Source organism: Manacus candei, unplaced genomic scaffold (assembly GCF_025592945.1).
Source record: "Manacus candei isolate 608988 ecotype Guabito, Panama unplaced genomic scaffold, ASM2559294v1 h1tg000048l, whole genome shotgun sequence".
NCBI classification, from domain to species: domain Eukaryota; kingdom Metazoa; phylum Chordata; class Aves; order Passeriformes; family Pipridae; genus Manacus; species Manacus candei.
The window spans coordinates 3531011-3546379 of record NW_026138096.1 but is presented as its reverse complement, the minus strand read 5'-3'; the positions used below and the strand labels follow the sequence as shown (position 1 = coordinate 3546379).

The 15369-nt window shown below is 34.8% G+C and overlaps 1 protein-coding gene across 15 annotated transcripts in view; it reads left to right on the top strand.

Moving 5' to 3' along the window:
* JAKMIP1 (janus kinase and microtubule interacting protein 1) overlaps nucleotides 1–15369 on the top strand; it is a 245641-nt gene that overhangs the window by 113376 nt on the left and 116896 nt on the right. For all 15 annotated transcript variants that reach the window (XM_051798518.1, XM_051798502.1, XM_051798517.1 and 12 more), the window contains 6 exons: nucleotides 2958–3041; nucleotides 6755–6817; nucleotides 7944–8042; nucleotides 11087–11188; nucleotides 14175–14228; nucleotides 15238–15303. In XM_051798518.1, coding sequence (XP_051654478.1) covers nucleotides 2958–3041; nucleotides 6755–6817; nucleotides 7944–8042; nucleotides 11087–11188; nucleotides 14175–14228; nucleotides 15238–15303 — 468 coding nt within the window. The remainder of the gene's footprint in view (nucleotides 1–2957; nucleotides 3042–6754; nucleotides 6818–7943; nucleotides 8043–11086; nucleotides 11189–14174; nucleotides 14229–15237; nucleotides 15304–15369) is intronic.

Sequence of the window (15369 nt, the reverse complement as noted above, 5' to 3'; positions counted from 1 at the left end):
TGAGCTTTAAATCAGTCCCCAGATCTATTCAGTGAACAGAAGTGGCATCAAAAAAAAACCACCTGAATTAACTAGCAGCAAAACTTCTACTTTATTTCAACTCCTTGCAGATAGCAGCATGTCTAGAATTGTGGCATGTTTGCAAGTCACCCTCTGCTTGAATAACTATTGTGATCAATGACTAAAGAACTTATAAAATCCAAATGGGCAATAAATAGCTATAGAGCTGGAAACTTCATCATCTTCACCTAATGTCCTTCATTCTGCATGAAGTACAGCATGAAATTGTAGATTAGTGACTACTGAGAGAGTTGACTGATGTCATTGCAAGGCCACTCTTACAGAGTGATGCTCAGTTATCTTTGAAGGGTCATGGCAATTGTGTGAGGTTCTCGAGGACTGTAAGAAAGCAAATGTCACTCTTGTCTTCAAGAAAGGCAACAGGAGACAAGTGGACAGTGAGGTGGACTGAATATTAGCTGAAATAGCTTAGAGGGTTGTGGTCAGTGGCAGAAAGTTCAGCTCGAGGTGTTTCACCTCCAAGTTTGCAGATGATACAAAATTGAAAGGAGTGGTTGGTACATGAGATGGTTGTGCTGCCATTCAGAGGAACCATTTGACTGCCTGAAGAAATGTGTGAAGAGGAATCTCATTAAATTCAACCAAGAGAAGGAAAACTGTGGGGAAGAATAACTCCATGTGCCAGCACAGACTTGGGGCTGGCTTGCTGGGAAGCAGTTTTGCACAAAATAAAGTGGGAGCTTCTGGTGGACACCAAGTTGAACATGAGCTGGCAGTGTGCTCTTGCAGCAGTGAGGGCCAGCAGCCTCCTGGGCTGCATGAGGAAGAAAGTCCCCAGCAGACCAATGGAGGTGACCCTTCCTCTCTACTCATGATTGAGTGATGTCTGGAGTGTTGAATCACAAAGATGATTAAGGTCTTGGAGAACCTGATACACAAGGCTGAAAGGGCTGGGACTATTCAGTCTGGGTAAAAGAAAGCTCAGGGGTAAATGCCTGAGGGAGGGAGTAAAGAAGATGGAACCAGCTTTGAGCACAGAGATTGGCCAGGTGATCGAACCTCAATGAGAGTGTAATTCTAAAAAATGTTTAAGCATTAAAAAACCACTAACCTCCTTCCCCCTACAACTTCCTCGAACCCCCAAAATGAGAAATGTGTGAAATACTATGAATTATTACATGTTACTGACTTGCCACATGTGGCCTACACTGTACTGTGCCACTGCAACATGTTGCTAATAGTGCAGAAAGGCATTTTAATGTGGTTTAAAAGTTACTGGTGGGAAAGAACAATTTAATGGTAGGAGTTGCCACTAGCTTAATTGTTCCACTGCTAAAAACAATTAATAAAATATTCACAAAATTCTGTATTAATAGTTATTAGGCATACATATGCACTGTATGATCCACATCCTTTTCTCTTGCGAACATTTTAAAATCCACTTACTGAATATTTTCATGCGTAGAAACAATATGCTTGTGGGAACAGAATTTCTGTGTTAATAAGCAAAGCTTTCAAGGTAAAATTACAGAAGAATGTAGACTACTTGACATTATCTGGAGTTGTTTACAGCTATAAATGTTAGCCTATTACCCTCAGAGCCTGAATTTAGAAGATTCAGGGTTTACTTTAAAATATGTCAGCTTTTCTGTGTTTTTTTTTTTCAAGGTTCTTTGTAATGGCTCTAAAGTTCTTTCCTTTTTTTATTTCCCCTGTGAAATATAGTTCTTATAATACTAGAATTATTGCTTTATTTGTTAGAGTTCTCAGCATCTTACAAATGCCTAGTCACTTATGACACTCTCTTTTTAAGTAGGACACTTAGCCAAGGAAAGCAATAAGGACTTCGGAGATCACTTCTCAAGATAAAATAGGGATGGAGGACGTAATTCCATTTATTATTAAAGTACAATTTCAGGGACAGTCATGTATTTGACACTTAGGAGAGGCCATTATGTATTTCCTTTGCCTTCATGGGCTTTTTTAAAATTTTGTTTTGTAGGCATATGCAAATTGTCCCTTTTGTAGACTTGGAAATTATTGTTATTTCTTTTTAGTGATGTTTTGGTCTTTTTTGTCATATCCTTCCAAATCCATCTTTTGAGTGAGTCAGAAAGTAGCTTTTTGTGTGATTTATTTTGTAGGACCCAGTGTTCTTGTGGGATGAACATTTCCTGTTATTTTTAGATGAGGCTTAAGGTGAACAACAAGGACCCAAAGATGCAAAGACGTAGAAGGAAATCCTCGTGGGAATTTTTTAACTGTTTGGGTGAAAAACTACCTGAAATAGGGTGGGAAAAGTACTTGCAGTAGCTCAAAGAGCCTCAGTGACTGAGGGTCTCTGGAAACAGGTTGTTTTATATCTGTTTTGTTTAGTACTTTTTATGATCCAGTTCCTTATAAGGCATCACTGGACTCAGCGAGTAATACCTACGGTAGTGTAATAGTTAATGTAATAATTAAGTAGAACAAGGAGAACTGACCAGTGTATGCTTATGTATGGGATATATAAATTATTTGGCATCAATATATTTTATTTACCTAAAGGCGTTTTTCAGTTCTTAATACAGATCTCTTACTCCCTTGTCCCTTTTTTCCCCAATGCCTTGAATTACTAAAGCTTATGAATAGCTTCTTAGAGCTTTTTCATTTCCTAAGTTTTTGTTTCCCCCCTGGGAAGAGCTTTGTCACTGAATGTGTGATGATAACATCTTTCTAAGCTAGGAAGGAAAAATCCTGTTAATCTGACAGCTTTAAATATTTTGTAACATAAACATAAAAGCAGTTATTTTAATGAAAAGCATTAAAAGCTGACTGGACAGCCCATAAAGCAGTATAAAGTATCTTTACTTTGATTCTGTGTGTAATTAAATCTACCTGTCTACCTGCATGTGCCTGCACACACACACGCATTTTTTGATTTTTTCCCCCCCCAGACTCGCGAACAACTGCAAGCTGATCTTCTCAGGTGTCAGGCAAAAATTGAGGACCTGGAGAAAGCTCTAATCGAGAAAGGACAGGTAAAAGGCTCTCTTAATGTCCTCTACCACATCATTTTCTCTGCTGCCTGCAGTGGTGCCCTTGCCATCTTCATTGCTTACTGGTGTGTTAGTGTGAATGATGCGGCTTAATTGCGACTGCAGCAATAGATTGCTTAAGTAAAGGGAAGTATTTTACAGCCTAAGAAAATGTCATTATAGATTAATTTTCTAACACATAATGTACTAAAGCATAGTATCAAAAAAAGTCTATATGCATTGTAAATTCTGTTCCCATTGTCATTTGGCGAAGGCCTTTCTCCTGTTTTCCATTTTGTTAATATTTGTTATAAAATCCAATAAAATAAATGCTCTATATTTGTACTGGAGAATATTTTTGATGAGTAGCACAGAAAAATTAAAAAACCCCAAACTTGTAGACATGCTAGAGAAATGTACCACTGAGCGTGTCAGGTTACTGGAAGCCACTCATGGTGTTACTCTCCTGGGTTTAAATTACTGGAGAACCCAACTGCTTTCAAATTCCCAAACTATCATACAAAGTAAAAGCAAGCCTTATGCTTCAGTATATATAATGTATGTAAATACTTGACAAAGATGTGACTACTGATGCATATTTAATAATGTCTAGTATCTTCAGAAAGTCTGATTAAGAGTTATGAGCATGCATTTGTGAATCGTTCAGTTGCATAACTGCTAGAATTCACTGAAGAAGTTGGGGAGATTTATTTTATACTTTATTGTTTGAAATAAGAATTTAAAAATTGCAGGTTGCTTATGATAATAAGATATAGCTATCTATAGATACATTTGTTCAATCCTGTAGCATTGAACAAAAACAATCTACAAATAGTGCTAAGTGAATAATGTCTCTATTTTTATGGTTTATTCTTTGTAAGAAAAATTTTCTGTAAGATTCTGTATAAATGCAAAGGTTTGGGGACCATATTCAAATTAAGGGCAAAAGTAATTTATGCTAGCTTCCACACCAATTGCAATTTTCTTAGTATATTCCATGTAAATACAATATTACTACAAGTAGGGAATATGTTGTCAATCTAAAACCAATGGCTCACTGAGCTTCTGGAAGAATAAATGAGACAGAAAACATCTTGAGGATCTGCTGCTGACATTTTGGTGTGTTGACAAGAAAGGTGTTGTGGGCCAATTGCTGTGTACTCAAAAATGTTAACAAAAGAGTTGACTATTCCAGTGTATAATGTAAGTACTGTGTATGTAAGTAAGATAAATGAACTCGGATACATGTGTAGGAAATTCCATGATTTTTTAATTCAAGAGTGTTATGTCAGAAAGGTATACCTGGAAATTAGAATTTAATTACTTATCACTTTGAGATTCAGAACCACATTTTCAACATTGTATCTCTCAGTAATTCTGAGAAGGTGAACAGGGATGTGACAGGGAGCAGCATGATGGTGTCTTTAGTGGACTGGTTTGTACTCTGAGCATTAGCTTTGCACAGAGGGGTTTACAGTGTGTTCCTGGGAGCTCTAGCACCTGCTTGGTTCTCCTGACCTCTTAGTATTTACATTCAACAAAATAAATGGTTGTGATGATAAACTGAATTCCTTGTGCACTATGTGATTTTTTTTTAATTTATTTTATTATTATTTTGTCATTTAGATGGTCATGGTAGGGATGATGATTTAATAATAATTGTGAAGTGTTCATTTGGGAAATCAGTCCCTAAAGTGCTTTTTAAAGGAAACAATGAATCAGAAGTTCCAAGTGTATTATCCCAGAAAATTTTAGTCTTATTTTACCCCTTTAGGGAACAGAAGCAGAAAAGTCCTTCACAATTTTCCTGAAGTCAAATTCGGAGCAGGAGATTAGAATCTTATTGTTAAAAAATTATATGAAGCTTGGTTTATAAAACAATTTGTGTGTAATTTCAAAGTAGCTGTCAAAAGCCCTTGTTAATTCCTCTTCTACTGGATCTGTCAGTATTTCCTCAGAAGTAAAACAAAACTAATAATCCATTTCTGCAAGGTACATTGATGTGCATACATAAGAAAAATTATATTAAGTGAAAAACATTCTTATGAAATATTAATAGTGGTAAATAATAAATCTAAAACTATTGGAGTATGTAATGTGCCAGATGGATGAATGTTCAACTCTCTGTGATCTGGTGTGTAAGTAGAATTCCTCCAGAGTTTAGGTTTTTTCAAAAAGTCGAGTTGGACTTCATCAAGAAAGAAACAAAAGTTAATTTTCAATAGGGCAAATTAATCTGTTTTTTCTACTTGTGTTGAACCTGCAGGTCTGGTGCAACTGTTGAACCTGCCTTTTACCATATCCATGCATTGAGATATTCACCCTAAACCTGTGTGTGCAACTCTTTGTTCAACTCTTGACCTTAGTAAAATGCCAGTTAAATGTTAAAGCAGATATTGGATTTTATTCTCAACAGTTTTTTTAATTGGCTTCAAAAATTCTTGAGAAATGCAATACCTTTTTGGTTCCCATTTCAGTATGTTATTCTTATAGCACCACAACCCTGAAGAGCTTGTTTATCCCACGAAAATTAAAAAGCACTTGTGCATTCTTGCTTACGAGTGGAAAAAGGAGAAAAATGGTAGAATATGAAACTATATTAGACAATAAGTAGAAAAATCAACTTTAAACTTTTTTTAAAAACGTTAATTGGAGTAAATATATCATAATGTTTCAGATTTTTTAGTTGACATTTCAAGGCTATTTCATGGGCTGAGATATCCAGATTTCATTGATTTCTTGTGCAACATCGATGTACAAATACCTTGCTGACAAAGAAGGTATCATCCTTAATATTTAAGTAAATGCATTTAGATTTTAAATAAATTGTCCCTTGAACCTAGGAGGTAATTCAATCTAGAGTTACTATGGCATTTTATGTGTTGAATATTGTTTTATTAAACATCTTAAAGCAGCATGAGAAAGGTTATGTGAATAGTTTTCTTTACAGGCAAAAAAAAGCTAGTTTGGCTGTTATAATCCATTAAATCTGAATGTCCAGATGTGGATGGCAGTGAGGTTTTGTAGCTTGAGTTTTTAAAGAGATATTTGATGAGGCCTTTTAAAGCCACGGGAAAACCTAAAAGGAAAGATCAGCTTTGGAACAAGGGATCAATTAGAAATACGGTTTTTTAAATGGAGTACAGAATATCTTATATCACTTCCCTTCCTCCACAGCTTTGAATTCCTTGTCACAAACACTATGTATTAGCCAGATTCTCACATTTTTGGCAGAGGGTAATTATCTGTATATTGCTGAAACTTATTTTCAGTCATTTGGGGTAATTAATGTTTTTCTTTCCTTTCTCCCTTAGTATTTGCATTTCACCACTCAAAATGGGATGATTTTGCAAGAAAGTTCCCAAACCTTTGCAATGGAAATAGTTTAGAGTTCAGCTGAGTAAATGTTTTTAAAATGACATAAAATACTGTATAACTGTGGTCTCCCACAATTGCTACATGTAAAGATTATAATTATATGCTTATTAGGAAAAAAAACAGACTCTGCAACAGCAAACAGAAGAAACTTTTATTTTTACTGTAGGATAAAATGCCATATATCCTTGAAATATTTATGATAGCTTTATTTTTCAATGTGTGACCATTTTATACTTGAATCTACAATGATGTCTGAAATCCTGTAATTATTGTGGTCATTAATTTGTCTTGTTTAACAAAATATACATGTATATATTTAATCCTCTTCTTCCTCATAGGATTCAAAATGGGTAGAAGAAAAGCAGCTGTTAATTAGAACAAATCAGGAGTTACTAGAGAAGGTATGTGGGAATATTTTCACCATTGCTGCCCTTTATTATAAAAGACACTGAATGCACTGAGTACTGGAACATCAACATGAAATTGCTTACTTTATTTCTAGGCAGAAACAGAAATTTAAATGAAAGTCTTTGATTAAAGTACGAATATGCCTTTGTACTCTTCAGGAATTGAAGTTGCTCTTTATTGTGGCCAACAGTAGATCCCAAGCTGGCTGATGTTTCTCATGTCCAGCAAAACACAGTTACACAAAGATTATTGTTGTCCTGATCATTAACAAAATTACCTGTTCCCTTCAACCTTCCACTTTTTACAGGTTTTCTACACTTTAAGTAATACTGATTGATTTAAGACTTATTGTATTTACAGTCTGGGATACTCAGAGCTGAGCATCTGCATTGTTCTTCCTTGATAATAGTGGGAAAGTTAGCTAGTACTCAGGAAATCAAAGATTAATTTTATTAGTTAGTAACTTAATATAAAAATAACTAAAGGAAAAATCATGTCTAAAAGTAGCTAGAGCCAAGCCAGATTTAATTTATTCAGACACTTACATGGGCATTATAAATGTTGCAGTGCATTATTGCAGATGTTACCCTTCTGTTTAGTTTCATACAAAGAAAGGATCACCCAGTTAAACTAGACAGTGGACCAAGGCTATTAGTCAGCATAATTAATATTCAGTTTTGAAGTTCTGTTTTGTCATTGTTAGTGCCCCAAAGCACAATTCTGGAAAATTAAAAAGTGGGCATTAAAACCCCTCCATTATTGTCTTTCATATACTATAAATAATAGATGTCTAGTTAGGCAAATACAATGAGAACAGTCTACCCAAATGTTAATGTAATTCAGATTCATTTGCTTGATTTTAAAAGAAAACTTGTATTGCTTAACGTATTCAGATATAGTATTCACATCAATTTTCATGCAACTTCCAGATTACTATTCTGAGAGAACATTGACCATTTGCTGCTGGCAGTTCTCAAAAGTACTTTCTGATATGGTGTTCCTTCTTTAGCTGCAAGACATGGCCCAATGTGTAACGAGAAACTGAAATAATTAGGTTTTGTCTAAACTTGGTGCAGTATCTTTTCTACAGGGTGTTACCGTGTTGTGTTTGCCTCATAGATTTACAGAATGGAACAAGAAGAACATCAGCTGAAGAATGAGATGCAAGATGCAAAAGACCAGAATGAGCTGTTAGAATTCAGAGTGCTAGAGCTTGAAGTAAGAGATTCTCTCTGTTGCAAACTCTCAAATGGAGCAGAAATTATGTTTGAACCCAAGCTGAAATTCCTGTAAAGATTACTGGTGTCTGGTGCATGTTTAAGGGAAGTCACTTAGGTATCTATTTTTTAAATATTGTATCTTGGGATAATGAGATTTGATGCCACTGCCTTAATGTGTTTTGGAGAGAATGCTCACTAATGTTTATAAAGATGTAATATAGCTAATATAAATTGCATATAGTTTGGTTTTCATCTAATAAAATATTTTGTTTTGCAATATTTTGCCTTTTTTATTTGTTTCATTTCCATAACTGCTCCTTTCCTGCATGTAAAATCACTTGGTATGTATACTATAGCCTTGTTTGGCATTGATTACATTAACACACCTTCTCACATCTTGCATGCAGTGATCTGACTAAAGATCTGACACATTCATCACATCAATTGCTTTAAATTACAATTATAATTGCTTTAAATTACACTGATTTGATTGACCACATTCATACAAAATAAATTTATCTTAAAAATAATACATTTTGATAGATACTTTGAAAGAATTTCTCTTACCTGAAATCCATTTTCTGATGGTTTAAACTGGTCATGGACTGGAAATAATTGGCCAATGAAAAATGAAAACAAAAAACCCTCTGACAAAGTCAAAGTAAAGTAGTGAAGCACAAGTACAACTTCTGTGTATGTCAAACTAATATGTTGCCCATAGCAAACAAATTCTATACTTTGCATAAATGAAATAAAAATTACAAAATTATTTGTTAATAACAATTTGAACATGTAGGTTGTGATTACAATAGAAAACAATGGTTCTCATCACCTGATAAATTGGGCTCAGGTTGAATTTAGTAACACTAAACTGGTGTGTGTGATGCACAGTTGTCACACAGTTGTGTTGCCTGATGACACATCATTCAAAGATCATCAGCATTCTTAACACCACTTAGAATAAACTCCCCAAGAAACCTGTCATTGTCACTCCTCCATAATTTTTATCACCCAGCACGTTTCACCAAAAATCTCGGCATGTGTAGTTTCTCTGATAAAGATGGAAATGTCATGTCTTCCTGTTATGCAGACGTTCTTTTTGTCTTTGACATTTCTTAATCTTTTTCTCATCCTTTTTCAACCATATGTTTTGATGTCGTAGCCCATTATATTCAAAGTTATGAATTTAGGTTATTAGAATTTCAGTAGATGTTCAGAAGAATAAATATGCTTTCTAATATATATCTTTATATTTTATTAAAAGAACTGTAAAGTAAAATACAGAACAATTTAGTATTTGAATTGGCAGTTACACTAGAAACTGCTTCCTAAAATGTCAGTGTTCTTAGAAGTAAAACCGTTGAAAAAAAATTCTTAGGAAAAAAACAAATGTTCTTCAGTACATCCTTCATTAGTGTGTTTTTCACATGGAAGAATCACATCAGAAAAAGCTCAGTGTGTCTTGTTGAATTTTGTCATGTGCCAAAGCTTTAAAACCTTGTTTCACAGAATAACAATGGAGGTATTTTTGTATGATTACAAGAAAAGATTTTTTTCCCTAGTAGTCAAGCATGTAGGCACAAATGTGACTGACAATGCAACACTTTAGGAAAACCATCAATGCTTCTGATAATCAGGACAATATTTTTTAAAGTAATTAAATTATTTCAGATGAAAATTAGGCTAAAGTAGAAAACACAATCATTTGTTTAAAATTTAATGCAAGAAAATTTAAGTGAGTTTAATGCAATTGCAACTGATTAATTTTTAACAATGTAGAAAATGATAACAATTTGGACAAGAATTAAGCTTCTGGTTTTGGGTTATGACAGCTAAGTCATTTAAGCGCATTTCAGAATTAGGCTGTTAATGTAAATATTATTTAAAATAAAGCCTGTGAGGGGGCAAAATGTATAGACTGTGGAGATTTTCCTCTCTACATTGTAGTTTCAAATTAGGTTTAATCTAGTTCATGAACAAGATTTGCCATGCTTTGTAACTTGCTTAAGTGAATGGATGCAGCCCGCCTGCCATATCAATTAAAGTGCCTCGTTTTGTAGTTTAGAAAATGGAGCTACACATGGTCATAAAAACTAAAATATTTACAGTAGTGCTCTCTCTCAGAAAATGAAACTGTTGATGCCAAAGCCTCCTCTTGTAACATGGAGATGGAATCTGGTGTTCCTCACTTGTGTTCCCATGGCCAGAGAGAAGTCAGAGTAAGACCCGGTGCCTTGGTTGCCCAGAGCCTTCAATCCAGTCATTTTCACAAGCACATTAAAATTTAATTTAAGTAAAATTGCTCGTTTATTGCTTTATTCGAATTCTACCTTTGAAGAAATAGTAGACTGATATTTTGAAGAAATGCATAAAACTCAAGTAGATGGACTGGATAAGTTTTAGAAATACTATAGTTTTAGATAAATGGGAATTTATAATTTTTGGTTTGGGCACAAAGAACATCGTAACTGTAGAATAGCACTACCTTTCAACATCTTCTAACACCCTGGGTTGTACAGTAAATATAAATTGAGATTTTAAATGCTCTAATAAGAAGGCTGACTGTAGAATAAACAGGGAGCTGCTGATACACAGCTTTAGTTTTAGTGAGAAAATCTTCGGTGATAATGCTATTCCATGATGGAATTTAAATTCTTTTTCTGCAGTTTCTTCTTTTAAATTGTTTTTTTATTCCACGAAAGAAAGCAATAGTTAAATAAGGTTATAATCAACATAAAAACCTGCAGAGTATTTTAGAGCTTCTGTCAATTAGGGCCACTGTTGCAAGGGTTCCTGCAGCTGAGGAGTGTCTGGTAACTTTGCAGAAACTAGGTGTGCATGGAGTCAGTTGGCAGCTAATGCCATTTTTGTGTTTAGCTAAAGCCAAAATTCTTCAAATATGGTAAAAATATGAGGAAATATCATATATTTGGAATGTGAACAGGAATCTGCCTTTTTAATGTGCAAGTATGTTTTGTAAAGGTGGGGAATAAATGTTTACAGATAATCACACATGTTGTTTTTAAATAAATCTTTCCTCAGGAGAGAGAGCGAAGGTCGCCAGCATTTAACCTTCATATAACCACCTTCCCTGAAAACAATGGAAGTGCACTTCAACTGTTCTGTCATCAGGAAGGAATAAAGGTATATGCAGAGCATTAGAAACAATTGGATGGCTAGGAGCTTTTTTGGAATGACCAACCTAATATCCAAACAAATTGTTTGGCATTTGCCAGGGAAGAAAACATGAAAATATAAATTTAGTAAGAAAAGATATTTTTAACCGGGGAAAGGATTTCATAAGAATCTGTTTGAGTAGTCAATCAGGAGTTCCTCAATGAAAATGAAGGCTGATCATCAAAGTAATTTATGTTCGGTCTGGGGAAGAATGTGGAAGTTGATGTGATTCATTGTCAGACTTGCTACACTACATTGTTCTTGATATTAAATGTTTTCATCTAAGTTCAGAAATATGACATTCAGCTATTATTTTATACCCAATTTAGTGAAGCATTTTGTTTTTTGAATGAATATGCTGAAGTTATTTGCCTAGGCCAGGGCCTTGAAGCATGAGCTGCTTGATCCAAACGTAGATACCTGGAACTCTATCATTTTAGATCAAGCACAAGACAAACATCAGGATCTCCCTTGGTTAGCTTTTGCTAAGAGGAAGCAAGAATTACTCTTTTCACTTCTGTTCCCCCATGAATAGGCTAGCTGTGACACTTGATTTGCATGCTGCTTCAGCTAAGATTGAATTCAGACTTGTGCTGCCAGTAATATTGTACAACAGGTCAGGGTAACTTTTCTACAAGTAACTGTGGCATAATCTTAGTGCCATAGTGATTTATGCTAATATTTTTAATTGTGTTTACAAGTCCTCTTATAAGAGGCTTGATCCTATTTAGTGCCTTAATGAGCACAGTACGATCTCTAGAGGAAATGAACTGAAATTGTAGGCTGCGTATTTTTAGGAAGCTCAGTAGTCTAAAAAAAAAAAACTTTAAAACCTCATTCTTACCTACAGGTTTGGTTGGATACTCATCTCCCTAACCACATCAAGAGTCATCAGTTAGTGTATTACTTTTCAAATAGAACCTCCATGGGATGCCAGACCTGCTTTTAGCTTATCCATTATTCTAACTCGCATGTTGGCTGTAAGCGGGAACAGTACCAGAATCTAGAATTCCTATTTTTCCCCATTGTCTACTGTGACAGTCATTAACAGCAATGTTCTTTTCAGGTTGACCTTCAGTTTACTTACCTGTAAGGAGAGGCAGTCACCTAACATGAGCATACTGACACTGCTGACCTTTTATCTGCTTTTAGTGGTTTTCAAAGTTGTTAGCCATCGGTAGCACGGTAGATTCCAAAATGATGCAAAATCTGGTTTGGTTTCTAATTCATCCTTTATGCTTCATATGGAAATAAATGAATTAGAATGATTATTTCTGGCTCAATAGATGCAAAACATTGTATGTCTTAGTGAATTCAATTTCTCACTAGCATTACTGTTTGGCTAAAGAAGTTTCCATTCAACATTGTCATTGCTGATCATAATCAATATTTTGTATTTAACATCGTTCCAAACACAAGTGTATTAAGATGTGCACCACTCTAGAGTTAGTGATGTGCAGTGTTAAATAACTAAGATAACATTTGGGAACACCAGTGAAGTGTTTGGGAAGAGATGAAAGAGAGGGAGGGAACTTCTCAGGATCGAACAACTTGAACACAACACTTTACTGGACTTATTTGTATGTTCTCTCCCACATCTGTGTCTAGTCTTCAGGAAATCTTTCATTTCATTTTGAGCCTTCCTCACTGGAGTCTGTTGATTATAGAATCATGAGCTAATATATTCTGATGTAGCTATGTAATTTGCAAGCATAGCTGATTTAGCTTTAAAAAGTGTTAAAGATTGATTATCCTGACTACCGACATAATGCAGTTGCCCAAAGCATAAATGCAAAGCAGCACGTTATGTACTGGAAGCAATGAAATAAGTGAGCCGAGATCCTTGTGAAATACTGGCCTCTTCTAAGCAGTGCTAAATATGAGTAGGAGTTGAGGGTGGCAGCGTTTAACAAGGCTGATTTGCTTTATGTATGTGTATTAAGCATTTCGGGCTCACACGAACTGATGTTTTCCCATGTTGTCAAACCTTCCTACTTTTTAATAACATAGTTGCATACAACCTGTCAACGGAAATGATCCCTGGTCCACGTGAACTTGTGGTCCATACTTGGAATAATTCAGGAGAATGTGATTAGGGCAGGTTAGACAGTTCCATGACCACTTCCAATAATTTTTTAAAGTAGAAAATAGAGTTCTGGGACCTCAGAATGGACCCTGGCACAGTGCAAAATAAAAACATCATGTGAATTTATTCCTTTCTCTCTCTCTTTTTTTTTTTTTTTTTTTTTTTATGATCAGAGCACTGTTTCTCTTTATTTCAGTGGCTGGGCCTTAATAAGGACGGGTTGTTCAGTTGTTCAGATCCACAAAAAGTTGTGGATCTGAGAGCTGACTGGCAGAGAAACATAACTTTCTACTCACAAAGGTTATGAACTGATGGTGTTTGGAGGAACATGTTCAGCCCTCTGCACACGTTCCCTTCTGGCACTGTAAGGCTGATTCGAAACTCCATAGTTTTGTTTAACAACGAAAATAAAAAGCAAACAGCAAATCACCCAGTGAACCTTCTTAGCAATTGTTTTGTTCATGCTCTCTGTCCTTTTAACTTCTGTAGGTTGATGTGGTTGATGCTCCACTCCAAACAAACAAAAAAAATGGTTTTTAAACCTTTAGTCTTTAAACACTCTTTTAAGCCTGTTTATCAGTTTTGATGGTTCCTCTACATGCATTAGCAGGATGATAAATGTGAGTGGTGCAGGAACATTCTGCCCTCATGCACAGACATTCAGGTTGCTTGCTGTAATCAAAAGTGACATTTTGTTTTGTCTTTGAAAGTATTAATAACACTTTTGCAATTGTGATACAAAACTAATGTTTCACTTATTTGTACTCTTTTTGCATGCAGAAGTGAATAAACAGTACATAAAATGTAGCATATATAATCTATTTCTCACCTACTTTAAAAAAAATAAGTGTTGAACATCTTTTTCAGGATGTGAACATATCTGAACTTATGAAGAAATTAGATATTCTTGGAGATAATGGGGTAACAAATTTTTAATTTTAAATATACCTTCAGTTTTATGGTTAATTTAATGCATTTTTTTTCTCCACAGCAGATAATAACATCCAAGAAAATACAGAGGGTGATTTTTATATGCCTATATGTATTTGTATGAAGAATATGAATGGTTAGGTACTGCTTTTACAAACTTGAAATCTTTCAGTTAAACTGATACCAGTGAAAAGTGTATTTTTTTAAGCTAGGTTTTGATCTTGATGATGTAGAAAAAGGCACTGAAGTAGGCAGAGGGAAAAGATAATATCCAGACTAGATATAAAAGGAAATAAAAACAGATTAAAACACAAATGAAAGCCAGACCAAGTTATTTGCGAAGTTTTTTCTTTTGAGTAGTAATAGTAGCACCTACTACTGTGAAGACTGTTTTCCGCCAGGAGTGGATTTTCTGGGAGAAAGACAAGGCAAGGATAACTGTGTCCCTTTCTTCTTCTACAGTGCCAAATATAGAATAAAATCTCGGTCATGCAGTTGTGGCACAAACATCCAGGGACCTGGGTCCAGTTTATAGCTAGCTTTAAGATATTGAGGTCTTTACAATGCTAGTTTTAAGTTCTAGATTTACATATTATGTTGAAAATTCTATGGAGGTTTCTGTGGTACTTGATCTTTGCATTGTTTTCATTAATGGGAAGTCTAGCTCTGAAAGTGCACGAAGGGGAGATTCACTTGCTGTAGGGCCATAGTCCAATTAACAGGCCTAAGGGAAAAAAAAATTCAAAATTGCTGACAGAAACCACTTAATTTTCATCAAATAATAAATTGTTGTGAAAGTGTTGGGGAGGTATTGTACTGAAATTGAGTGGCAACTAAGCACTCCTGGTTTAACTTTTAATACTTTTAATAATGGGATACTTTTTTGGTCATTTCTATAATTCTAAATGTTATAAATTATTTATTTTTTGAAGTACTGTTATTTTTTGTGTTAAAGGATGAATTTTTGACCCAATTTAAAATGCATATTTTTGTATTTTAGAATTTGAGAAATGAAGAGCAGGTTGCAATAATCCAAGCTGGGACTGTGCTTTCCCTCTGTGAAAAGGTAGAATTCTGTAAATGTTTTTCTCTGCTGAAAATTGAACATGCCTTCTACGATATCACATGCCAG